The sequence below is a fragment of the Xyrauchen texanus genome, chromosome 3 (genome assembly GCF_025860055.1).
Source record: "Xyrauchen texanus isolate HMW12.3.18 chromosome 3, RBS_HiC_50CHRs, whole genome shotgun sequence".
Classification (NCBI taxonomy): domain Eukaryota; kingdom Metazoa; phylum Chordata; class Actinopteri; order Cypriniformes; family Catostomidae; genus Xyrauchen; species Xyrauchen texanus.
Genome location: NC_068278.1, coordinates 11,388,598 through 11,415,610, shown reverse-complemented (window position 1 = coordinate 11,415,610; position 27,013 = coordinate 11,388,598). Strand labels below are relative to the sequence as shown.

The window sequence follows — 27,013 nt, the reverse complement described above, 5'->3', positions numbered from 1 at the left end:
GAGATGTCTGCGGGAAAGAAAGGGAGCGTGATCTTCTCTGGATTCAGAGCGCTGGGACTTTATTCCAATCATCTGGCGCACGTGGTTCGCTTCCATAAGAAACACCGAGAGTTCTATGTGATCACTGCAGTGGGACAGTGTTTCCACACCTATAATGTAAGTGCGGATGAAACTAATGACAACCAACTCTGTTTTAATATCTCATATAGTTCTATGGTAAAAGCTGTTTTTATGTATACCATGGCTATACCGTGTTAGATGGATATGTACCATGGAAGTACCACACGTGTATATTTTCATATTTGCACCATGGTAATATGTTATTTGTCACGTGCCATCATGGTACAGTAGTAACACACACACACACACACACACACACACACACACACACATATATTAGAAATGTACTATATTAATACCATGCTATTTGAACATGTACCATGGTAATACCAAATATTTGTGGACACATCCCATGTTAAAAGAATATTCTGGGTTCAATACAAGTTAAGCTCAACCGACAGCATTTGTGGCTTAATGTTTACCACATTCATTTATTTCGATTAACATAATACTGTTGAGAGTGTTGTTGAATGCAATTTTAATTTGTTAAATCGGAAGCATTTCTATCTAGATGTAGGCGATTTGTCAGATGCCAAATCTGATTCCTGATATTTGGGAAAATGTACCCTTATAAAAAGTACTATGGTAGTATGATACAGCGGTGTTCCCATGGGTCCGTGTACTTGGCGGCCAACGGATTTTCGTTTTGAAAGGAAAAAAACAAAAACGAAAAACGGCCCGTTTCCCAATTACCATTAGTAAGTAGGAAAACAAAAAACGGAAAACAACCCATTATTCGTTTTTTGTTTTGATATTAAAAAACGGAAAACGAAAAACAATCTCGTTATCCGATTGTCCTTGATGTGTTTACAGATGGAACTCGGAAATCAAAATACGTCGTAATCCTTAATTCTGCGTTGGTATTTTTTCGTGACCCGGAAGCGATCGTAAGTAGTAAGCGGTTGTCATAGATACACCTATGAGCGGAAGTCATTTGAACATCAATGAGACCATAGACAGTTAGAATGATACGGACGTAAAAATGTTTTTAGATGAATATGCTAGTTTTATATTAGAAAACCGAAAGAATGGGATGTCTTATGGGGATATAGCAGCTGCGTTGGGTTCACAGGACAGAAGTTGCTCCTGACAAGTCCCTGCTCAGCACACCACCTCCGCACACTCCTCTCAGAAAACCCCCGTATCGTTCCAAACTGTGAACCCAACGCAGCTGCTATATCCCCACAATAAGTCAAGTTTTGTGTGTACTTGGAAGCTTTTGTTATTGAACAAATAAATATGTATGATTCCTTGTGTGCATATGTCAATAAACTTATTTCTAATTATGATTTAAAAGATCAGGGGATTGTTGAAATAATTAAATTCTCACAAGCTGGTATGTACATATTCCAGAAATGAATGCAAATGGATAATTCCATTAAGTAAAGGTAAATTAATTAATGTATAATATATATATATATATATATATATATATATATATATATATATACACACACACATATACACACACACACACACACACATACTGTATATGAACTTGTGTGTATACTACGTTTTTATATTTGATTATTAAAGATTATGATCGTTATGCCCAATTTACATGGGGATAACGACTAATGTGTGCTTACTATGTACATAGTCATAAATTACAACCTGTGGGGACTTTAGCCGCATCCTTAAGTGAGTGTTGTTTCGCGGTTAAACGCTGCACATGCCGCGATGCCCTCTGTCGGTAGGGAATAGTAAGATGGCCGCCAGAGCACTTCCGGTAGCTTCACCTACTGCTGGCAGTTTAGAATTCTATGAGCAATCCAGTTATATAGATCAGTGATTACGACGTATTTTGATTTCCGAGTTCCATCTGTAAACACATCAAGTACAATCGGATAACGAGATTGTTTTTCGTTTTCCGTTTTTTAATATCAAAACAAAAAACGAATAATAGTTGTTTTCCGTTTTTTGTTTTCCTATTTACTAATGGTAATTGGGAAACGGGCCGTTTTTCGTTTTTGTTTTTTTCCTTTCAAAACGAAAATCCGTTGGCCGCCAAGTACACGGACCCCCATGGCAGCCTTGCTAGTTTTTCCTTTTTTTTTGCCTGTTTTGACAGGGTTCCCACATCCATTAAAACCTGGAAATATCAGTCAGTTCTTTAATATTATGATTTCCAGGCCTGAAAAACCATGTAGTGTTTTTCCTCTGCCTAAATATATGTCTTTAGTTCTTATATAGAGTTTATGTTACTTGTAGGTTGCAAGCCATAGTGATGGCCTTATTTGTGAGCACTCTTGAGTCAATAAATGGGTCAGAATGGATAATAAATCAGTCTGAATCAAAATTAAGGAAAATCTGTATCAAGCAATCCAAACTGGCTTTGAAAGGGTCATGGAAAATGTATTGAATTTATTAGTAATAATAATATATTATAACTTATATAGTCATATATAACACCTGTTATTAAAATAAAAAAAGTATTAACTATATTAAAGCAATAGTTCACAAAAAAATATGATCTCGTCATTTACTCACCCTCATGCCATCCCAGATATGTATGACTTTCTTCTGATGAACACAAATGAAGATTTTATGAAGAATATTTCAGTTCTGTCTGTCCTTACAATGCAAGCAAATGGTGACCAAACTTTTGAAGCTCCAAAAAGCACATAAAAGTAATCCATATGACTCCAGTGGTTACATTTATGTCTTCAGAAGTGATATGATAAGTGTGGTTGAGAAACAGATCAATATTTAAGTCCTTTTTTACTAGTAATCTCCACTTTCAAACAGCTAACTTAAGCGGTCCTCTCTCCTAAGAGTAGTATTTCTTCAAGACTTCAATATTTATTTGTTTCTCACCCACACTTATCATATCGCTTCAGAAGACATAAATGTAACCACTTGAGTCATATAGATTACTTTTATTTTGCATTTATGTGCTTTTTAAGCTTAAAGGTTTTGGTCACCATTCGCTTGCATTGTATGGACCAACAGAGCTGAAATATTCTTCTAAAAATCTTTGCGTTCAGAAGAAAGTCATACATATCCGGGATGCATGAGGGTGAGTAAATGATGAGAGAATTTTCATTTTTGGGTGAACTATCCCTTTAATAATGGTAACTTACAAAACTTATTGAGGACAGTGAATTTTCCATGCGTTACCAAATTCAGTCCAAAAGCAAATAATCCTGTCTTTTTTCTGTCGGCAGGTAAAGAAACTTGGAATCGTTGCAGTCAGTGAGTAGGCTTCAATGATTACAGCCCATTTTCTGCATGTTAATTTTCATGATTCAACACTCTTATTTCCCCCACAAGTTCTGTTGTAAATAAGTGAACTTTGATTGAAAGTGTTCTTTTACAGTTTGGTTAAAAATATTGATGTCCCATACAGGTAATGCCCTCCCAGAAGACATTTCATGCATGGCAGCAGATCGAATGCTCGTCTATGCTGCATATGGAAAAGTCATTTCTGCTTTTGCAAAAAACAAAGAGGTAATGCATAAAAGTGCGCATAAAAATATGTGCAGTTAGAATACCTTGCTCTCACAAATGCTAAAAACTTGCACCCTAGAGAAAGTCTTACTTGCATTGTAGTTTACTACCTTTACCTTTATTATTATTATTTTATTATTTTAAAATAGAATGAGCAGAAATCATAATATATTTGACTGTTTCTACCATGCAGGTTGTTCACACATACACGGGCCATCAAGCTGAAGTACACTTGCTTTTGCCTTTTGGGGATCATCTCATTTCAGTTGACAAGGAGAATGTTGTCATTATTTGGGATGTTGAGTCGGAAGGTTGGTTTTTTTATAACATTGTTACTATTCATTTTTAATGATTCATTTTAAGCAAAATTCAGGACGTCTTCACTGTGTGTGATATATTTGCTTCTTTTCTTTCTTTCCCTCATCCTGTCAATGTTTCTGCAGAGACATACCTGCAGATTTCATTTGACAAAGTGACATTTGAGGTCTCTGCTGTGATGCACCCGAGCACCTACCTGAACAAAATTCTGTTTGGAAGCAGTCAAGGGAGTCTTCAGTTATGGAACGTCAAGTCAAAGTATGTACTTCAACGAATGCTGAATGTACTTGTTGTTATTATAGTGGCTTCAGTGACATGTTGGCGGCATCAAAACATAATTCCATTGAAATTTGAAGGGACAGTTCACCCAAAAATTTTAATTATCTCATCATTTACTCAACCTCATGCCATCCAAAATTCTGCAGAATAGAAACAGACATTTTAGAAGGATATTTCAGCTATGTAGGTCCTTACAATGAAAGTGAATGGTGACCAGAAATCTGAATGTCCACAAAGCAGCATAAAAGTAATCCATACGAATCCAGAGGTTAAATCCATGTCTTCAAAAGCAATATGGTATGTGTAGGTGAGAAACAGATCAATATTTAAGTCCTTTTTTATTAGAAATCTCCACTTTTACATTCTTCTTTTTTTGTTTATGGTGATTTGTATCTTTGTGAAAATTGCCACCTACTGGGCAGGGAGGTGAATCTTTAGTAAAAATGGACTTAAATATTTATGTTTCTCACCCAAACTTACAATATCGCTTCAAAAGACATGTATTTAACCACTGGATATAAGACTATAAGACTTCCATTACAAGTGCCAAACTTTTAAAAAATGTTTTTTTTTAATTTTTTACAAATATTGTTTGTGGTTCTTAACAGCATGCCACAGATGCTACAGCTTAACTTGTATTTAAATTCCTTTTAATATGTATTGCTATAGTTTTACATATACTTAAGCAGACAGATCCTGTTGTTTGATTTACAAAACATAAAAACAAATGTGTGCTTCCCTCAATCCAGCAAACTCCTGTTCACATTTTCTGGATGGACATCTGCTGTTACTGTTCTTCAGCAGGTTTGTACTGTTACTTCATTCAGATTTTTCGCCCTGTGCACCCTTTTTCTTTTCTCTTTTTTTTTTTGATCAGTGGTATCTGATGTTTCTGGTATCCCCTTTAGACTCCAGCTGTGGATGTTGTGGGTGTGGGCTTGGCGTCTGGGCAGATCATCATTCACAATATCAAGTTTGATGAAACATTGATGAAGTTTCAACAAGACTGGGGTCCAGTCACAGCTTTATCTTTCAGGACAGGTAATGGTATTACAGATGTTGTTAAAGAAGTGTTTTGGGTTCAGTACAATTTATGTTTGGCATGCCGTTCATTATGACCGAAAATAATTACGTTTACAATTGCACTTACAATGGAAATCTATGGAGCAATACAGTGCACTGTGATAAACATTCAACTTTAATTTGTTTTGAAAGTATAACCACAAACCTAAAGATTATGTGTGTTAACACGAGACTAGTGTGATAAAACGGCTTTCAAACCTTGTCTATGCTATTTTCAATATTGCAAAATCCACCACAGGATATACATAACCCATAAGAGACGTTCATCTGCCTAGAACATTAGCCCCACGTTAAAAAAAGATGATTTGGACTACTTTACAGCTCAAATAACACATTTCTGCATGGAAAAATGAAATTTAAGCTGCACATTTCTGCTTTTTAAACCTTTCGGAATGTCTTTCCCCATAGACTTCCATTGTATATGCGTTACTGTAACACAATATTTGTTTTTCTGCAAACTAAGGGATGAGTCAAAATTATTGGCTGTGGTGTTGTCAAAAGCTTTGTACTTCGTTACAAAGTCGGCATTAAAATAAAAAGTGTCACGATACCAGTGTTTGTGCAGTACCAGTAGATCGGTCCCAGCGAACTGTTTATCTGTCAGTTGAAGAAATTGAAACCACACGTCAAAATAAAAGCATGATTCAAAATAAAAGCTAGATGCCTGAAATCGAAGAAATTGAAACAGAAATATACTACAACAGTATGGTAAAATGAAATATTCATTGTAGTAATATAATAATAATAATAATAGTGATGATGATAGTAATAATAATTAAGCGATATATCACAAACAAGAGTGCTGTTGTACTGAATAAAGCTTTGTTAAATACATGGATGTATTGAAAAATTGTTAAATGTTTTGAAAAGTTTTAAGAATGTAATTAATACCTCTTGGATGATGAAATTAAATTAAACTTTAAAACATGGAATTCTAGAAATTTTATAAAAAAAAGGATTTGGGAAAAAATAAAACAGATTTCCTTTGGGTCCTACTTAAAAACTCCTTTAAAAACAAACTTAACTGAGAAACACTTGAAGAAAACATTTCTTTTCATTTATTATTTATTATTATTGAAATGTAACTTTAAATAGGCTAAAGAAGTGCATTCAATAGCACATTAACATATTAGCATATGTTTGCTGTGGTATCAAAATTAGTATCTTGAATCATGAAATTTCACTGGTATTGGTACCGACTACTGAAATTTTGGTATCGTGATAACAGTAATTGGCAGTGGTAATCGACACAATGTCATTATCAACATCGATGCTGTTTGTAGAGTTATCTGTTTCATCAGACCTTTCTGTACAGTGGTGAACATATTGTACTTATTTGGTTCTTGCTGTTCAGATGGGCATGCTGTGATGGCGTCTGGCAGTCCCATCGGACACATCGGACTGTGGGATTTAGAGGAGAAAAAAATAGTCGGTCAGATGCGAGATGCTCATACGACATCCATCGCTGGACTCACATTTCTTCACAGTGAACCCCTTCTGATTACCAACGGAGCAGACAATGCCATACGGGTTTGTTTCCTGTGCTCATCACACTCATGCACAAACTGTGCTTATACACATATTTGTACGTTTAAACTTTTGCGCAATCGTTTTTCACACAGAAATCAAGTCTGATCAGTAAGTTTGCGCTTAAACTTATTCTAAATTGAGGATCCAATTTAGAACCAATTCAAAACACACATGCAAAAAAAAATCACAGTTTTGAATGATGGAATATGTAAAGAAGAACTGTTTTTATAAGTCCTGTCAATCGATAAAAAATTGTAATCAAATTAATTACATGATATGTCGATTAATCTAATTAATTGCATATTTAAATATTTGCTGAGAAAGGCCCTCAAATAACAATAATTCTATATATTGATTAAATAATTATCCATCCATCCATCTTCTTATCTGAAGTCGGTCACGGGGGCAGCAGCTCCAGCAGGAGGCCCCAAAATTCCCTATCCCAAGCCACATTAACCAGCTCTGACTGGGGGACCCCGAGGCGTTCCCAGGCCAGTGTGGAGATGTATTCTCTCCACCTAATCCTGGGTCTTCCCCAGGCCTCCTCCCAGCTGGACGTGCCTGAAACACCTCCCTAGGGAGGCGGTCAGGTGGTATCCTTACCAGATGCCCAAACCACCTCAACTGACTCCTTTTGACACAAAGGAGCAGAGGCTCTACTCCAAGCCCCTCATGGATGACTGAGCTCCTCACCCTATCTCTAAGGGAGAAGCCCGCCACCCTTCTGAGGAAACCCATTTCGGCCGCTTGTACACGCGACCTAGTTCTTTCGGTCATGACCCAGCCTTCATGACCATAGGTGAGGGTAGGAACAAAAATTGACCGGTAGATCGAGAGAAATAAATACTTAGAATAAAATTAAAAGAATTTCAGTCCACAGCAATCCATTTTGCAAATTAATTTGTCAATCTGTCCGAGTTAGACTTACTATAAGGTCTTTTCTATCGCGTTAATGTACACATGTGTCTGACAGATGCTTTTGGAGCATCTCACTTTTGTATCTTCGTGTCATAAAGCATTTTTAGGTGGCTCTGTCAAGTTAAACGTAGTTTGAAATTTAGAAAGACACGAGTCGATCCACACAAACACATTCTCATCTTGTAGATTTGCCAGCTCCCAGCATGCATTGCAGCATGAATAAAGCGAGGTTAGTGTTGTAGGCTTATTTTATTTGCTATTTGCAGATTTGTTCATCACTGTTGATTAATAATTTGTTTGGCAATTGTAAGGGGGTATAAGGGAAAGGATGAGGCGAGAACCGGCTTGACAATATAAATAATAGTTTTAATATAAAACTGAACCAAAACACACAAACATAAAAACACAGAGCAGCTGCCTGTTATTCTCTCACTCTCTCTCGAACTGTCGTCACTGGCCGCCTTTATCCCTCACATGACCCCCTCATGCTGATTGGGGACCAGCTGTGCCCTCCTCCACTCTACAGTGTTACAGTAAATGATGTTTGTTGAGTATCACTATTACTAAGGTTTGTATCAAGTGTTGACATCTATGTGCCTTCTAATCAAACTGTTATGCATGTAGCTTGTGCCTGTCAAGAAGTGACCGTCCTGAAGTGCAGAACTTCCAGCGTTTACTTGACAATTAAAGTTAGGTGCACTGAACACTAACTTTACAGCGGCAAGCCTTTAATTTCAGTAAAATAATGTGAAGTAGTTATAACTACATCACATTTAAGTTCAACTAACTAATCTGAAGTGTTTTACAACTACATTCAATCAGTCCGGATTACTTTTTCATCTGTAAGAAAAGCGTATCCAATTAAGTCAGCTAAACTCAAAAAAGCGCATGCAAAAAAGGCACTAAATATAATGAGTTGAATCATCAAATAACAAATCCATGCGAGTGCGCACCAACCAAATCCAAGAAAACTTTAACGCACAAAAAAGGTATGCTACTTGTGAACAATTATTAGTGAATAGACCCAGTGTCTTATGATTTCAAAGACTCTGTAGCCATTCTTCTGTGTATGATATGAATTATTCAGATGCAAACTATTGCAACAGAATATGTTTGAATGTGTTTTATGCCAGTTTGTAAGTGTTGTAAAGCTGTTTTTATACATTTTGGTGTAGGTGTGGATTTTTGACATTGGTGGGGGGGAGGGCCGTTTGTTAAGACATCGGATTGGTCACAGCGCCCCACCAACAAAGATTCGGCACCATGACCAGAGTGGCTTGCACCTTCTTAGCTCAGGTATGACATCCTGTGACTGTGTCATAAATAGTCTGGTATGAAAACCAGGAACACATAATGAAAAATGTATTTGATCAAACAGAAATTGTCTTTTCTCTCCTCAGGGCAAGATGGGACCTTGCAGTCTTTTTCAACAGTGCACGAAAGATTCAACAAGAGTTTGGGACATGGTAATAACATCTTTGAATGTTTTTGCTAGTGCATTTAAGCTAATCATTTGTGAGTTGTGTATTCTTTTAGTCCAGTCCATATATATTTAAAAAGACTATTCCAGGTTGAATACATCTTAACCATTTAAGCTTGGATGGGCCCATGAAAACATTTATAAAAATATTATTAACTACAGTCTTGATTAACACAGAATTGGTATTGTTTGAAAGCTTTGAAACTCTACTTTACAATGTATGTAGGCATTATGACCAAAACTGAACAAGTGCTTTGAAATTTGCAGACAAATCAGAACTGTTTTGATAATTTATTTAAAAACAATTGCACTGCACATATTATTGTAATTGGTAAAAACATCAAACTGATCAAATAGCCATGTGTCATATGTTGTTGGAAAGCTCTCAAAGAGTAGAATACAACCCATCTTTGACATAAATGTTAAATGTAAACAGGTTTTGCTTTAATGCCGCGTTTTTGCTTACAACTTCACGAAAAGTAAACTGAACATAAAATATCATGTACCATTGATTATCTTTAAAACGAGCCTACATACATGTAATCGGCTGTATAGATGGATAGATAATCTACACAATGTGCACACAGCACATAATGTGCTGTTTGGCTAAAAACACGTCAGCTTTCCTGGATCAGATGACTTTATCTGAAATTATGTAGAACGTTGTCCAGCGTCATAGAACTCTCAACCAATCATATTAGGAGTCACTGCAAGATCACTGCAGCCAGAGGTGGAAGTCATCCAAATATGGGCAGGGAGGATCCTTCACTGTAATTACATATGGCCACCAGGAGATGGCACCAAGTACATGACATAGACTCAATGATGGCTCAAATGACACAGAATGGAACTGAATGAGATCTCTTTACGCAAGCCTGCATATTTTGGAGAGAGAGCGTAGTTATTGTCGTATTTGCATGTGTTATTAGTTCTTTTGTACAGTTACTATGTTTAATTTATTTGGAGAGTCTTTTGGACACGAGTATAAATGTGTTTTTTATAACTTTTGATTGCTTTGTTGTAACAACACATTGTTACTCACGTACAGGTGACATGCTTTTCAGAGCTACCTTATTTACACCCTGAGATATATAATGTAAAATCAGAAAGTATTTTTTTTAATGATTTTTCAGCAGTCTCAGAATATATCATAATTTATATTATTAAAATATTTGAAGTTTTCTTTACAATGATACCAAACTACAGGAAGTTATTTTAGGAATGCCACTGAAACAGGAAATCTTTAAAAACACTTAAATCTTTAAAAGAACTTAAAGAGTTAAGCGCTATTGACTGAGGCATGTTGACGATTACTACTGGAAGTTCTTTTGAGAAGTCCCTAATTAATACACCTGCAATTGAAGTGGAAATGGAAATTTGTCAAGTGTTTAAAAGCAGAAATGTGAAGCTTGTATTTTTGTTAAAGTGCTTACACAAAAATTACTTTGAGGAAAAACTGTTTATTATCTGTAAAGTTGCCTATATTGTCCCATTGGAAGAGGGACTCTTTTTCGGTGGATGAATTTATGTAATTTATTTTAATTTATGTAATTTACTATACGCATATGCATATTGTGGAAAGTATTTTTTGTGTGAATGATTTAGGAAATCCTGCTTTCACACCAGGTTATTCAGTGTCAAATAGTCATAACATGAGGTGAAATTGAAAGAAGTAATTCTATTACACAACTTTCATATTAACACATATGTTTTAAGTGTTATGGCTGTAACTTTGAAAAATGAAATTTAAAAAAAAGTACAATTATATTTTTATTTATTTATTTACATTTTTTTTGCTGCTGTATGTTTGCCCATAGACTTCAATTGTCAGTGCGATACTAAAAACACTTTTCTTTTGTAATAGATTTTAGTATTACATTTTATATTGTTGTATTACGTTTAATAATATCATATATTTATATTGGATTGTGTATATTTAAATATATTATATATATATAATATACGTGTGTGTGTGTGTGTGTGTGTGTGTGTGTGTGTATAGATATAGAGAGAGAGAGAGATTATTTGAATTTTATATAAGTTTTACTGTTTTTTTATTTTTACTACAAACTACATTAATTCCACAGGCACCCTCAACAAAACGAAAGCGAAGAAGAAAGGTGTGAACCATGACACGGCAAAACTTCCAGCCATCACTACTTTTGCCTCAGGTTTGATATTTCATTTGTAAACCGATTACCTGTATAAATGAATCACCAGTATTGACTCTCTGTCCAGTATAATGTTACCAGTTCTCATTAAATGACTAAATAAAGAAAACTGCTCACTGAAAGCCATAACTGTAAGGAATGCTGCTGCCAAGCATATAAGCCTTGTTTTATCACATTTAGAAACTGCTCGTCAGAGTGACTGGGATGGCATTATTGCATGCCACCGTGGTTTCCTTTTGGCTACATCATGGAACTACCAGAAGGGTTCGATTGGCACTCACAAGCTGGAGCCAGAACGCTTCAACAGGAACCGCTCCCTCAATGTCCATGCAACCGTAAGTGTGTAATTTGTGTGACGGTATATTCCCACACTCCTAGAAAACCTAGTCATAGCCTTGGATGGCAAGTCCATGGACTTAAATATTCTTTAAAATCCTCGTAAATAACATCTTAATGTTAGGATAACCTCACAAATCATAGAAGGTAAGCTGTTTAAAGAATTTTCTTTGTTGTTTCAAATGTGACACAAACATGTTGTCGCAATGGGCTGTCATGACGTTTTTTTTTCACGTTGAATGTTTCAAAGTTTTTGACAGTTTTGTTATTTTTATTTTCATCTTTCAAACCATGTAAATGTTATCAGTAAATTGCAACGGATGTGCTGCATAGCGCTCTCTCTCTGCGACCTTTGGAGTTAATAGAAACATAATATTACATCATTAGAAAGCTGAGACTTTCTTTCACCCCATCCACATCCTTAATGGTGTTGGCCACTGCGGAGACAGCCACGCTACACTTTCCCAATGCCCGCTTTTTTTCGACTTGATATAGTTATCGAACTTCCCATGGAGAACTATTTCCTTGCAGTAATTTCCTCAACAAGAACCTCCAGCTCTTGTCTACTGACGTTTTTGTCAAATTGTTACCAGCAAGTTAATTCTCATATATGACGGGTGGTGTCATTAAACTAACACATCTCACACACTGTACATAAAATAAAGCAATTTTACTTTTTTAATGATGGACTGTTTGCTTAGGATCACATGACCAGCCAAATACTTCTCGTTTAATCTCAGTAACTCACACATTTTCACTCGTGGATTATAACAATCATGGCTGACTGTAAATAGTGAATTTCTACAATGATACTGGTAACTGAAAACTATTGCGTTTGAATGATATTGTATCCTCACACCTACTGTATATCCAAGATGAATAAAATAAATAAATACTGAGAGCATCTTTAAAGGGATAGTTCACCCTCATGCCAACCCAGATGTGTATGACTTTCTTTCTTCTGCTGAACACAAATGAAGATCTTTAGAAGAATATTTCTGCTCTGTAGGGCCATACAATGCAAGTGAATGGTTACCAAAATTTTGAAGCTCCAAAAAAGCAAATAAAGGCAGCATAAAAGTAATCCATACTGTTAAATCCATATATTCAAAAGCAATATGATAGTGAGAAACACATTAATGTTTAAGGCCTTTTTTACTATCAATCTCCACTTTCACATTCTTCTTTGTTTTTGCATTCTTTGTGCATATCGCCACCTACTGGGCAGGGAGGAGAATTGATAGTAAAAAAAAAGAACTTAAATATTGATCTGTCATTCACCCACACCTATCATGTCACTACAGAAGATATCGTTTTAAACACCGGAGTCTTATGGATTACTTTTATGTTGCCTTTATGTGCTTTATGAAGCTTCAAAGATGTGGTCACCATTCACTTGCATTTTATGGGCCTACAGAGTTGAAATATTCTTCAAAAAAATCTTAATTTGTGTTCTGAAGAAGAAAGAACGTCTTATACATCTGGGATGGCATGAGGGTGAGCAAATGATCGGAGAATTTTCATTTTTGGGTGAACTATTCCAAAACCAGTGTGTTGGTGTATTTACTGCATTTTGTTTTTGTAGGGCATAATGTGTATAATGGGTGGTTTAAAACTAAATTGACCATATGTTCTGCAGGCTGTGGATATCTCCTCCTGTGGGAACTTTGCAGTCATTGCACTGTCCTCAGGACACATAGACATGTACAACATGCAGTCAGGTCTCCATCGAGGGCATTATGGAGAAGACAAGGGTGAGTTAACAAACATGTATTGAACTTCAGGGGGCTATTTGCATAATTAGCTGTAAAAGTTCCAGTCAGATCTCAGTGGCACGTTTTTTTATGCATTACAGCACATGCGGGTCCAGTGCGAGGGGTCTCTGTGGATGCGCTGAACCAGCTGACTGTCAGTGTGGGAGCAGATCACCTTCTCAAAATCTGGAAGTTTAAGTCTAAGGAGCTTTTACACACAAACAGCCTGACAGCCGCACCTGCATCCTCTCTGCTTCATAGAGACAGGTATTGGAGACAATACAATGCTTTGAAAGAGTTGCTTCACATGCAAGTGAGACTTCACGGTGTAAATAAATATAGGATTAAAAATGTTATGTATTCCTAGTAATGGTGAAGATTGCTTGAGGTCAAATAAAATATTTATTTGGAAGTCATCCAAATATGGGCAGGGAGGATCGTTCACTGTAATTACATATTATTTCATGTCGGGACTCCTAATTTGTAATTGGGGAAATTTGTTTTGAGGATGTGGATGTGTGTATTATATAACAAATATTTACGATATATTCACAGTGGATTTGTCCACAATTTAATCCACTTTTTATTAAGCAAGTAAACTTTTGTAATAACCGTAGACGTGGTTTAAAGAAGAAAAATGCTGAATATTTTTATATTTGTACTGAGCTGCCCTAGTTAGGCTGACAGTTTATGTTTGATCCTCTTCTTATAGTGGAATGCTCGCCATCGCTCTGGATAATTTTACAGTACACATCCTGGACATGGAGACGAGGAGAATTGTCCGCAGGTTCTCTGGACATCGTGGACAGGTCAATGATATGGTGAGTTAAGTTTCTTGATTAGGAAAGAGTTTTCACAATTCCATATGACATTTACATCTATGTTTGTTTGGAACAATGTGCTTTTTTTTGGGGTGTTTATAAAGTGTCCTTAATACTGTTGTCCAGACATTTAGCCCAGATGGACGATGGCTGATTACAGCGTCTATGGACTGCACCATTAGAACATGGGATCTTCCATCTGGCAGGTATACATTTGGAAGTCTTTGTGTATTGTAACGTACCATACATGTCACAGGTAGGGCTGTTGCGTGGTAAGTGAGACTGCATCATTGGTGTTCAACCATAAAACCACTGATGTAGACTTTTGAAGGAGGGAAAGACCAAGCCGTTGCAGTAATTATTTAGTTGAAAGATATTGGTGATGACCTTTCCTTTAGTTAGTCCCAGATTGCTTTTCAAAGTAAACAGTGAAAGCAGTTTTAAAGATAATTATTATCTCTCAAAAATGTGGCCTTTGTGACATTTAGTGAATTGGATATTTTTTTGTTTGTCTAATGGGGTTTCCTCCAGCCGATTAAGTCCCCTTTGACCCAATTGTAAAAAAAAACTACTTTTTCAAAAAATTAGTTTGCATTTTTTTTTTTTTTTTAGATATAGGTCTATATATTCTTAATTCCCAGTAAGAATTTCTTAAAATTGAGTATTTGGACACTTCAGGACACATAAGTTAACAATAAGGCCAAAATATCTATTATTTTAATCATTTGAGTCTGTAATTATGTTGGCTTGAATAAGTTAAATACATTTTTTATTCTACAAATTAGCTTTTTCAAAATCCTAAGCCAATATTTCTGACACTAGCTTCTAGAGCTTTCAAGCTACATCCACCAAACTCAGCACAGACCTTCAGACTGTTCTGGAATAGTGTGCGATATCATTTATTAACTAGTCAGACTTATGGTTTTCACACAGTGGATGATCAAATATAAAAATATAATTGACTTAGATTGACAGAATGTTTAAAGAATTTATACATTATTGTGTTTATGATCTTATTTGTGTTTTTGGAGAGCGTGAAATGTTTGGATTTTGTATGATTTTTGTTTTGTGTTTCAATAAATTAATAGAATTTTTCCAAAGCAAAATAGACCCGTAGCCACAACCTAACCCGGAAGGCCAATACAATCAGTGTTAGTACAAGTCATGATTTGTGTGTCAGTAGATGAAAATGGTTAAGAATACTTACATTCTTAATAATTTAATGCAGTGTAAATCCAAATCCTGACAAGAATCACATTTCCCATGCATATTAAAGGGCCGTGTCACTGTCATAGAAATATGCCTGACATTTCACAAGGATGCAGTTAATGCACAAATTAATGTATGTCCATATTTCTATTCTTCTAATTCATTGCATACAGTCCATTTACTCTACCAACTTCTTATGAATTTGCCGTCTTTGTTTATGTCGCTTGCGCTTGACAGGGAATGGACTATATAATAGGACGAGTGTAATAACAGAGGAAAAACCTCAGAATTAAATTGCACTTGACCCATCCCACTTGCACCTAGACTTAACGCATACTTGCACGAAAATACCAAACGTTCTTAGCAATCCCCATTGACTTGGCGCATATGACTGCTCTTAGCGCTCTTAAAATAGGGCCCCTAGTGTAAGTATTGATTTTAAATATTTTTTGCAACTTATTCCAGTCATTGGGAGCAGCAAAAATAAAAGCAAAATGGCCATAAACAGTTTTTCTTTCTGGAACATTGAGAAGGGTGCAATTGGATGACCTGGGTGAATATATTACAATATGATGTGGCAATGTAGCTTGAAAATAAACTGGTGTCAAACCTAACAAGGTTCTGTAAATAAATATATACCAATGGAGTTCTTAAGTAGATAAGGCCAATTTATAATAGAGTATAAATACAACGATGAGTTCTTTAAGGGACATTGATAATAAATCTAGTAGCAGCATGATCTAAAACATCTATAGATGTTAAAGAGCACCTTTGTGTTCTTGACAAACCTTACCTTTTTAGCTATATAGTTACAATATTTAATTGAAATACATTTTAAATGTGGCTTAAGTGTCCAAATAAAAGCATAAATCTAAAAGAAAATATAGTAAGGTTAATGCTTAAATTAAACAAATCTATCTGGTTAGAAAAATAAACTTGAATTTAAATCTATACTCAAGTAATACAAGTAAATGTGTATTGTTTTAAAGAAGTTTATATGTTTTTCCTGGAAAACAAGACAAAAATACAAATGAAGTATCACTTGTTTCTTTCACCCTTTCACTTTCTCTTATATTTTTTACAGTTTGGTTGACTGTTTCCTGGTAGATGCGGCAGCCGTCAGTCTCAGTATGTCCCCTACCGGGAACTTCCTGGCCTCGTCGCACGTCGATGGTCTAGGTGTTTACTTGTGGTAAGAGATTTCATTGCAGATACAGTGACTCTTGTTTTGACTTGGACATTCTCATTAAATTGGTTGTTTCGCACATTAAATGTTGAGATTTTAGTAAGTTCTTATCATTATAGATCATGACGGAACATGTTTACTGTTTGACTTGTGAGGGAAAAAAAAGACTCCAATTATTCATACAATGTTTTGTATATGATTACAATCTTATGATGAATATTTTTTTCCCTTGCTTTGTAAGCATGTAGTTCTAGTTCTGTTCACTCCATCTCTCTCGAAAACGTCTTTTAAAAAAAAAACGTCTTCCTTCAAAAAAATGCCAATCTGAAATGTAGATGGCGCTCAAATGCAATTTAGCCCAGAAGATTAGAAAAAACGCATTTTCAGTTCATGCAACCACCCCCATTGTTTCATCCATTGTCTCAGCCATTCAGTGAACTAGAAGCTCAATATCAGTGTCATTAGAAAGCTGAAATCCTCATCTTTGCAATGATGTATAACATTTCATCAGCAATAGTCAGTAACATATATTTCCGATGATTTGTTTAACATGCTTTTCCTGCTGGACAGCCTATTTTGTTCTGGACATCTAAGATATAACATTGGATTATTAACTCAAGCAAGCTCACAGACAAGTACAAATTGGTTTGGTTTAGAAAACTGGCTTAGGTAAACGCAGATATATAAAGTGTAATAACAGAGGAAAAATTTGGGGCTTATAGCAGCAGTGATCGGTGCATAAAAGAGACGTGTCTTAGAGAAATCATATTTCACTTGGTGATTCTTTTCAAAATCTTTCAAACTTTGGTGTTAGGACAACAAAATAAACTATATATAAACTATACATTCACATTCTTGAGAGTGAGAGCTTTCATTTGATATATGACTTGTCTATTTAAGTTCTATTTAAGACTTTTTATAAACGTATTATTATTTCTACCACATGACCTCTAGGTGGCGCATTTGCAACGCAAATGTTTTCAGGCATTGTTTTGTTATTTTATGTAACATTAATGATGAAGTGATGGATACCTATGAAAAGTTCAGATTCTAAGCTTTCAAACGATACCACATATTCCTGACTTATGTATTCGTAGACTTGAAAATTTTAAGCGTAAACTTTTTGCGCAACATAGCGCCCTCTTTTGGACCCGCCAGACACTGGTGATTTAGAGCTGTTGGTACATATCTACATTACATCCATTGACGCTCAATAGTCATTCAGTTCATATCCGTCAGACAAAAGTATCCATATCATGGTTTTTCTGGTTAATCTGTGCCTATAATTTGTTTGTAGAACTATAGGTTATCTGCAAAAATCGATGCAAATAGTTTCAGATATATTTTTTGTTATTATTCCTCCATGTTAGTCAAATTTTATCATTGACAATATTCATCCATCTTTGTATCCTCACTTCAATGCATATTTTGTTATTATGATTAGATAATTAGGTATCTAAATTGAAGCAAGCACATGGACTACATGGAAACGTGTCCCGTCAGCACATGCATCTTGTCTCGTTGTTCATATCTTGTGAATAATAAACCTTATTGTTCATTGAACCAGATCAAAACCCTTCATCTGGTGAATCTATATATAGCCTATAAAAAGCTTAATTTGGTAAATACTTAAATACAGGGAATTGTAGTGGGGCCAAGTCTCCGTCATTTCAAAAATAAGAATCCCTGTTGTGTTTCAGGCTTGTTTATAGTTAAAAGTCCAGAGTTATGTACCAAATCTTAATTTTATTTCTGATTATTAATGGGCTTTTGGTCGAACAATACACTGCATTTGGGATTGTAGCCTCTAAATGTATAAATATTATATTTTTCACCACTTTATATAACTACGTTATAGGTATTGGTGAAATCCGCTATTGGTTGACCTCTACTATATACAGCAGAAGTGTTAAAATGATGGTGGTAGTATGTTATTTTGAACAGAGTCTTTGATTTAATGTTTCACTTTTTAATATCATGATTGGTCTCTAGGTCCAATAACACACTGTGCAGTATGGTGTCATTGCGCCCTCTACCTGCAGACTATGAACCCACTGTGATCATGCTGCCAGGCTCCTGCCCAAGTAAAGGTGAGACCACATTACTTTAGTGATTGTAGTTTTAACAGTGCATATACTGGGATTAAATCTTACTGATTGTGTTCTTTGTGAGCAGATACTGAAGAGGAGGAAGTCTTGGATGACGACAGCTCTGAGATGGTGGAGTACATATCACCAGAACAGCTGGACGAACAGCTGGTCACACTCTCTCTGCTTCCTGATTCACGCTGGAAGAATCTCCTGCATCTCGACATCATCAAGGTTTGATCTGTTGAATTCAGTGCAGAGTTATTAAAAGGTTTTATTTTCAATTTGTCCTTTCATTTTTGTTTCATTTTTGTTTGTGCTAATTTTGACTCTGATTGTTTTTTGGTTTTTCATTATTCGTTTTTTTTTTTTTTATATAGTGTTTTCTAGTTTTAGTATTTTTAAGGCTACTACAGTTAACTTGTTTAACTGAGATATTTACATATATCTAATGCTGTGAAATTCATTTAGCACACATTTACCTGATTTGACTTTATAACTGTTTCTTTATGTTCTGGGTGATTTTCACAAAGCCTTTCAAGAAACTTTTCTGGTTCTTTTTTGCTCTCAAATCAAAAGAAATAAATGAGAAATTCTATTTTGCATGTAGAACATTAAGCCTATTTTTAGGGCTATTAAATTGTGCTATTATTTTAATGACAATTATGCATATTTGACCCTCTAAGCCTCATTACTGCGATGTGGAAAAATGGTCATTGTGATATTTTTATTAACACAATGTGAAAAAAGTATTTTAACATAGTAGTGCTCCGTTACTACTACTACCTTTTATTTTTGTATTATTTTAGTTTACAAAATTAATTGTACAACTGCTGTAATACTGAAAAAAATGACTGCGTTGAATTAATGAGAATTATACCAGTAATTGAAAACAATCGGAATAATAAAAGTAAAACATCCAGATGCATTACTGTAATGAGAATTGGGGGGGAAATGTGTTTAAGTGGGCTGATAATAATGTCACAATGCAAAAAACCTTAACAGTCCAAAAAGTAGTTTATTTTAGTTTGTTTTTCTAAATATTTTAATTTTAAAAAATTGTTTTCAGATAATGAAAATGTTCAAGGTGCACTCAGTCATTTTTCCCTCATTAAAAAAGTTTAACTCCTAAAGACACTAATTATTATTTTGCAATATATGTAGAAACTCATGAGCACTCACATTAAAATGAAGACTCCTGTCGTATCAGTAACCTTATAAAAGCTGTTTTATTCTACATGGAGAGGGTCCGCACATGGGGACTGCCATGTTTGAATCACGTGACCAGCTGAAAACTACTCGCTTAATCTCAGTAACCATCCTGTTATTTAACACTTTCACTCACTGATTAAAGTAAACATGACTGACTGTGAATAGCAGTTGTACACTACATTTCTACAATGGCATCAGAAACCGGAAACTATTGATTTTAAAATATGCTGCATCCAAGCCACCAGGTGTCAGTGTCCAAGATGACACAAAGGCAAAACTTTTCATTTTTAATGTTTGTTTACGATAAAGGCACTCCTTCAGTGAAGTGCTTAACATTGTGATATTTTTGAAAGACTACTATTTTTAAAATCTTTATCTACAGAAAAGGAATAAAGCCAAAGAACCTCCAAAAGTGCCCAAAGCTGCACCCTTCTTCATTCCCACCATTCCAGGGCTTGTGCCAGGGTTTGCTCTCCCCGAAACACCTGCAGCGGGCCAGGTGAGGTCTCTCTTTAAATGTTCAAATAATTTTTCCTTTTAGAGTTCAATGTACAGAGAGCACTAATATTACACTATGTGTTGACTATCTGAAGAGGGTAAACACTTGCTCAAAACATTGCTGTTTGTTTTAGCAGTGTGACATGTCAACTTCTGGTTCAGATTTATTGTGGCATTACCAATGCTGTGAGTTCAGGGTGGAAAGGGAAGTAGGAGTGTTTGGGTAAACTGTTTGGATACATTCATTAGCAACACTATTATTAGGGGTTCAAGAACAAAGTGCTGGAACCCTACTTTTTTGAACATATTTAAAACAAATCTATATTTTCTATTGATAATTGAGCTGAGCATATACTGGGCTAGTGGGGGGTGGGGGGGGGTTATATATCGTTGAAAAGGCAACAATTACAATTACGCAATTAAAAAATAAATTCACACATCCACATATGTGCTCATCTAAAGGATTGGGATGCTCTTAAACAATTAATATTTCTGTACTTTGTTGTCTAATCCATTCATTTCCAATGACTGTTCACTTTAGACCAGCAACACCACAGGTGTATCAAAGTGAAATAAAACCAATGAAATTGTTGTTCAGAATTTATTATTGAATTCAAGAATTATTTGATTTGATTTCAACTGGATGAAATAAACTACAGTTTTCATGGAGAAAGAAAAAGGTTAATCGGTCAGTTTTGACCGGAACACAATATAAGGGTTAAATGAATGATCAATACAATTAAAGCTCAAACGACACTATTGGTGGCATTATATTGATTACCACACAAAAATCATTTCAACTTGCCCCTCATTTATTTAAAAAATAACAGTAAAGGTCAAAGGAAAGGACTTACAATGGAAATGAATGGAGCCAGTCCATAAACACTAATATAATATAATAACATAAACACACTGTTTCAAAAGTATAGCTGCAAGACATGATTTTAGTGGGATTCAATTTCTTCCCAACTTTATCTGTTTGAATACCGGGATTAAAGAGTTTCATTGTCATGAAAATACAAAAAAGTTTAGTAGGCGATTTTATCACACTTAAATCACGTTAACACATATAATGTTTACATTCTGTGACTATACTTTTGATACCGTATGTATTTTAATGTTTATGGACTGGCCCCATTCACTTCTGTTGTGCCTTACTGTAACCATGATTTTTGCATTTAGTTTTTTAAACAAAGGTGGGATGAGTCGAAATATGTTTTTTTGTGATAATCAACATTATGCCACAAATGCTGTTAATTTAACTTGTATTGAACCTGTAACATTTCTTTAATTTGGTTAGGCATCTCATTAATGCCCATCCAACAAAATTATATTCTGTCTCTTTATCGCAGTCTAAAGTCGTTAACTTGGGAGTGTTGGCACAGAAATCCACCTTCTACCTTCAGCTTGAGAAGGCTTTTGACAGCTGTGTGTGTAAGTCCTTTATGCTGCTTGATGATATGATACATTACTATAAAAAAATATATATATATGTTTTAAACGTAATGTGTTTTTTTTTTTGAATTTTATGTCATGATAGATGATGATCCAGTGAAGCTGGTGAAAGAGTTGGGCCCCTCTGCCATTGAAACAGAAATTCGTGCCCTTTCTCCAGATATGGGAGGAGATGTCCGAGTTATGCAAAGCTTCCTGAAGATGATCATCAGCATTCTTCGGTCTAAAAGAGATTTTGACCTAGCCCAAGCATACCTAGCATTGTTCCTTAAGGTACAGTATGAGTCTTCAAATAATTGTTCCCCTGTCCACAAAGTTCTACACATTTCTATAGAATTTCACTTATTAACAGAAACAGCAAAGCCCTTCATAACTCATGATATTCATAGACTTTTTTTGTAGAGCTTGCTGCAGTTGGTGTGATCAAAAATGGCACTAAGCAATTGTTACGGCTGGCTCGTTTCAGACCAGAACTCAAATGGGAGACAAACTCAAGGGTGCAATTACAATATCATGTTATTACAAACAAACATATAACAAGCAGAAATACAGTAATGTCAAGGAGTTAAACAAAAGCAAATATCATATGGGCTGGAAGCTGTCAAGCCAGGGTTGTATCGATGGCTCCTTGAAGAGTTGAAGCTTCACCCATGAGGAGAAACCAGAGCAAATGAGCCCACGAGCGAGCGTGCCAATGAGCATCGATTCTATGGAGAAGCACTATTTTATACTCCACACCCCCAATCCAGTTAATTAAACAATTACGCCTCCAGCCAATCAGAACTCCCTCATGCTGCATCCATGGGAAGCGGACGGCCAGAGTCTTAACACAATAAAAACAAATTCCTCCTCACTTCAGTTGACGTGTAGATCGTCATACTGAAATCAGTGTAATTGCGTCCAAATCTAAATGTTATATTGAATCAAATTGTAGATTGTTAGTTCTTGTTAACTATTGCATTAATTAATATTATAGTAGACAACTTGATTTTAAAATATACAGTGCTGTGAAAAAGTATTTGCCCCCTTTCTGATTTCTTCTATTTTTGTGTTTCATGCTAAATTGATTTAGATTTTCAAACAAGATATACCATAAAACAAAGGCAACCTGAGTAAACACAAAATACAGTTTTCACATTTAAATAACTTTTTTGCTTCAATAAAAATATATCCAACACCTATATCACCCATGTGAAAAACTAACTGCCCCCATAAACTTAATAGCTGGTTGTGACACTTTTAGCAGCAACAACTGCAATTCAATTCTTTTGAGTCATTGAGAGGTGGACTTACTCCTATGCTTTGGATCATTGTCTTGCTGCATAATCCAGTTGCACTTAAGCTTCAACTCATGGACTGATGACCAGACGTTCTTCTTTAGTATATTCTGGTAGAGAGCCGAATTCATGTTTCCTCAATTATTGCAAGTCTCCCTGCTCTGAAGCAGCAAAGCATCCCCACACCATCACACTACCACCATCATGCTTGACCGGAGGTATGATATTCTTTTTGTGGAATTCTGTGTTTGATTTATGCCAGATGTAACGGGACCCCTGTCTTCCAAAGAGTTCGTCTTTCAACTCAACAATCCTCAGAACATTCTCCCAAAAGGTTTGAGGATCATCAATGTGTGTTTTGGCAAAATCAGATGAGCCTTAATGTTCTTCTCCCTTACAAAAAATCTAAACTAGCCACAAATTTGTCTCTCATTATTTTCACATGCAAATGATTCGCTACGAATGTTTGCTAGAAGTTTCCAGCTCTTCACTGGTAGTTGTGAACCTTTGGCAACAATGGACAATTTGCTGCAGGTTTGATGCAAAGGTCATTTGCATGTGAAAATTATCTGTGTGCGTATGAGCTCTTTTTTGTAAGGGTCTTGGTTAGTAGTGGTTTTCGCCTCACCACTCTTCCATGGATGGCATTTTTGGCCAGTGTCTTTCTGATAGTGGACTCATGAACAGCGACCTTTATTGATGCGAGAGAGGCCTGCAGTTCCTTGGATGTTGTCCTTGGCTTTTTTGTGACTTCCTGGATGAGTCGTCGCTGTGCTCTTGGAGGAATTTTGGAAGGTCTGCCACTTCTGGGAATGTTCATTACTGTGCCAAATTTTCTTTTAGCCAAATTCATGCTGCTGAAAAAGTTCTATTTAGGTGTTGATTTGATTTAACAGGGCTGGCAGTAATCAGGGCTGGGTGTGTCTAGTCCAGCTGAACCCCACTATGAATGCAGTCTCATAGATAACTAAGGGGGTAAAAACTTATTCACAAAGGCCCAGTTTGTATTGGGCAACTTTTTTGCTTCAATAAATAACATTATCATTTAAAAACTGTATTTTATGTTTACTCAGATTGCCTTTGTTTTATGTTAGATTTTGTTAGAATTTGTGAAATAATTTAGTATTAGAGATATCCAAACAAACAGAAGAAATCAGGATGGGGTAAATACTTTTTCACAGCACTATATATTTTAAAATAAAGTACATTACTGAAGTATAGAAGTAAACCTATTTATCTTGATCAACATATTACTAATACACATAATTAACGTATGTAAATATAATATGACAATATATTTTTTATGAATATTATTACCATGAATTCTCATCGCTTATATTCACAAAACGGATACTGCCAAAATTAAATATCTTCTGAATGGCTGTGATTTTGTTGCTTCACGCAGCATTTTCACATTCATTGTGGACAGAAGTTATTTTATGTGCAAAGTTGTTGTTTTGCGCCTGGTTAGGACACAGTGTTGTACTTAGGGGTGTAATGTTTCAGGTTATATCCCGGTTTTAAAACAAATGCTTTTCATACTGTATTCACTGTATTGCATTTTTTTTTTTTTACTGAACTTTCTCAAATCCAAATCAGTAAAAATGAAGACCGAATCGGCTACATTTACACAGCATAATTTAAACTTGATGATAGAAATCTCTAAGTTGTGACTTCCTCATTTTATTTGAATATAATTTTATTTTATGTATTGTGTTTAGGCTATTATTTTTTCATAACTGATACTATAGTTTAGTTTTTAGAAACACTGGCTACATCGAACTAACCACGGTAAAGTGAAGCCAGTCATGGTCTTATGTGATTATGGCCCTAATATTTCAAATGCCATATGTAAACAATGGAAGAACTATGGTAAACTTTCATAAGGGCAAGTACAATATAGAATGAAGGGTTTAAAGTCTGGACCTCCATGAATTTTTTTTAATTATGGACAATTCCTCCATTCTAATGAGGGTTTTATATTCAACAAACTGACCGTGCTTGCCTGCAGTTCAAGAAATGTCTTACTGTAAATTATTAAGAGACTGATGAAATGAAAACAATATTTCAGAAAGAAACAACAATTTTCCAAGAAGCACAGTTCCAACCCAGTAAAGTGGTGTACTCACAGTACAATCAGTATATAATAATTAACCCCAAGAAAATATGGCACTATTTAAAGGGATATTTCACCCAAAAATGTTAATTCTCTCAACATTTTCTCATCCTCATGTCGTCCCAAATGTGTATGACTTTCTTACATCTGCTCAACTCAAACAAAGATTTTTAGAGGAATATTTAAGCTCTGACGGTCCATACAATGTAAGTTAATGGTGACCAGAACTTTGAAGTTTAAATCCTATAAAGGCAGCATACAAGTAACTATTTATGTCTTGCGATGCAATTGCTTTGGGTGAGAAACAGATCAATATTTAAATTGTTTTTTTATTATAAATCTCCACTTTATAGTAAAAAAGTATGGTCTATCTTTAAATAATAATTCAAAAATAATGTTTGACAATATGGCAATTAAGTTATAATTATAAATATAATTAAGTTGCAGTAGGGAACACATCTTTTTTTGTCTAAATCTAGCTTTAACTTTTTTATTTTTATTAAACTGCTAATATTATTAGCACTGCACCTTAATACAGTGATTAAGTTATAATAGCATGGTATGTTTTGTGACAGTTATCATACTTTGAAAATCGAATTCCGTTACACCCCTATTTGTCCTGGATTTGTCTGGTTTTTAAACAGCAGATGGCAGCAAAAGTATTTGAAAATATTGCCCTTCATGGTCCATTGTCCTGCACAAAATGCTGCTTTGTATCTGTGTATAGCCACTAAATGACCCAAAAATTATTTCAGTTACATCTAAACACCAATTCAGCATGTTTGACATTAGATAAGTGATGCAGAACTTTTGCTTTGTGGTCTTTTAGTTACTAAGAACTTCTTTGCATTTCAGCTACATCTTCGGTGTATCGCAGAGGAGCCGCAGCTGATGGAGGAGGCACAGAGAGTGTCTGAACTTCTGCAGGAGATGTGGATCTCCGTGCAGACAATCTTAAACCAGAATATTTGTCTGTTGTCATATATCAAGAGTGCACTGCTTTAGAGAGCCTTTCTGCATCCAAAATCTTCATTTGCTTTTCTAAGAATGTTTGTATTTGACAATTACCTTATATTGCTAAGAAATTAAAAGTATACAAAACGTATATGCGATTTTTCATATAGTGTGGCTTGAGAGTTCAAATACTTTTTGGGGTCCCTGCACACAATGACCACGTTTACATGCACTTATGCCAGGGGTTTTGCAGAAAGCAACGTTCTGAAACGTCATGTACTGTACACGAGAATGGCGATTTCCATACGCCGTTTAAGGGATTAAGACAAAAGTGGTTTAACACATCTAGGTTTCTCCTCGAGAACGCTTAATGTGGTCATGTTAACACATAAGTGTCAATGGGTGTTTAAAGAATGAGCATGTACACAGTACACAGTAAACACGATACAGACCGAATAACAGATATAGAATGGAGCTTAACAACAAGTTAACACAGTGGAAAGAATACAACATTTCTGCGAGTACAGTGAGAAAAGCACATACACTATAAACTATACCCATTTATACACCCCAATGTAAAATATCAACTGTCCTTATGTCAGCGTATATGCACTCACGTACACTGGGGGAATCTCAGAGTTTTAGGTAAGAGGAGAATACACTTGTTGCAGCACAATTCACTGCAGATAAGTTAGATAGAAAGTTAAGAAAACAAACACAGCAACATCTTTGGAATATATTGCAGGTAAAGTGAAGCAA

At 35.3% G+C, this 27,013-nt stretch overlaps 1 protein-coding gene across 1 annotated transcript; it reads left to right on the top strand.

The window, feature by feature from the left end:
- On the top strand, positions 1–26,424 carry wdr36 (WD repeat domain 36). The gene is made up of 23 exons (XM_052102138.1): positions 1–156; positions 3,288–3,315; positions 3,470–3,570; positions 3,764–3,881; positions 4,014–4,146; positions 4,917–4,971; positions 5,076–5,208; positions 6,605–6,780; positions 8,874–8,994; positions 9,099–9,164; positions 11,266–11,349; positions 11,530–11,684; positions 13,325–13,439; positions 13,541–13,706; positions 14,152–14,260; positions 14,387–14,466; positions 16,554–16,661; positions 18,648–18,745; positions 18,831–18,976; positions 20,337–20,453; positions 21,805–21,886; positions 21,993–22,180; positions 26,156–26,424. The coding sequence occupies exons 1-23, from the start codon at positions 4–6 to the stop codon at positions 26,303–26,305; spliced, it is 2,682 nt and encodes an 893-aa protein (XP_051958098.1). The 5' UTR covers positions 1–3; the 3' UTR covers positions 26,306–26,424.
- Positions 26,425–27,013: the final 589 nt, after the last annotated feature.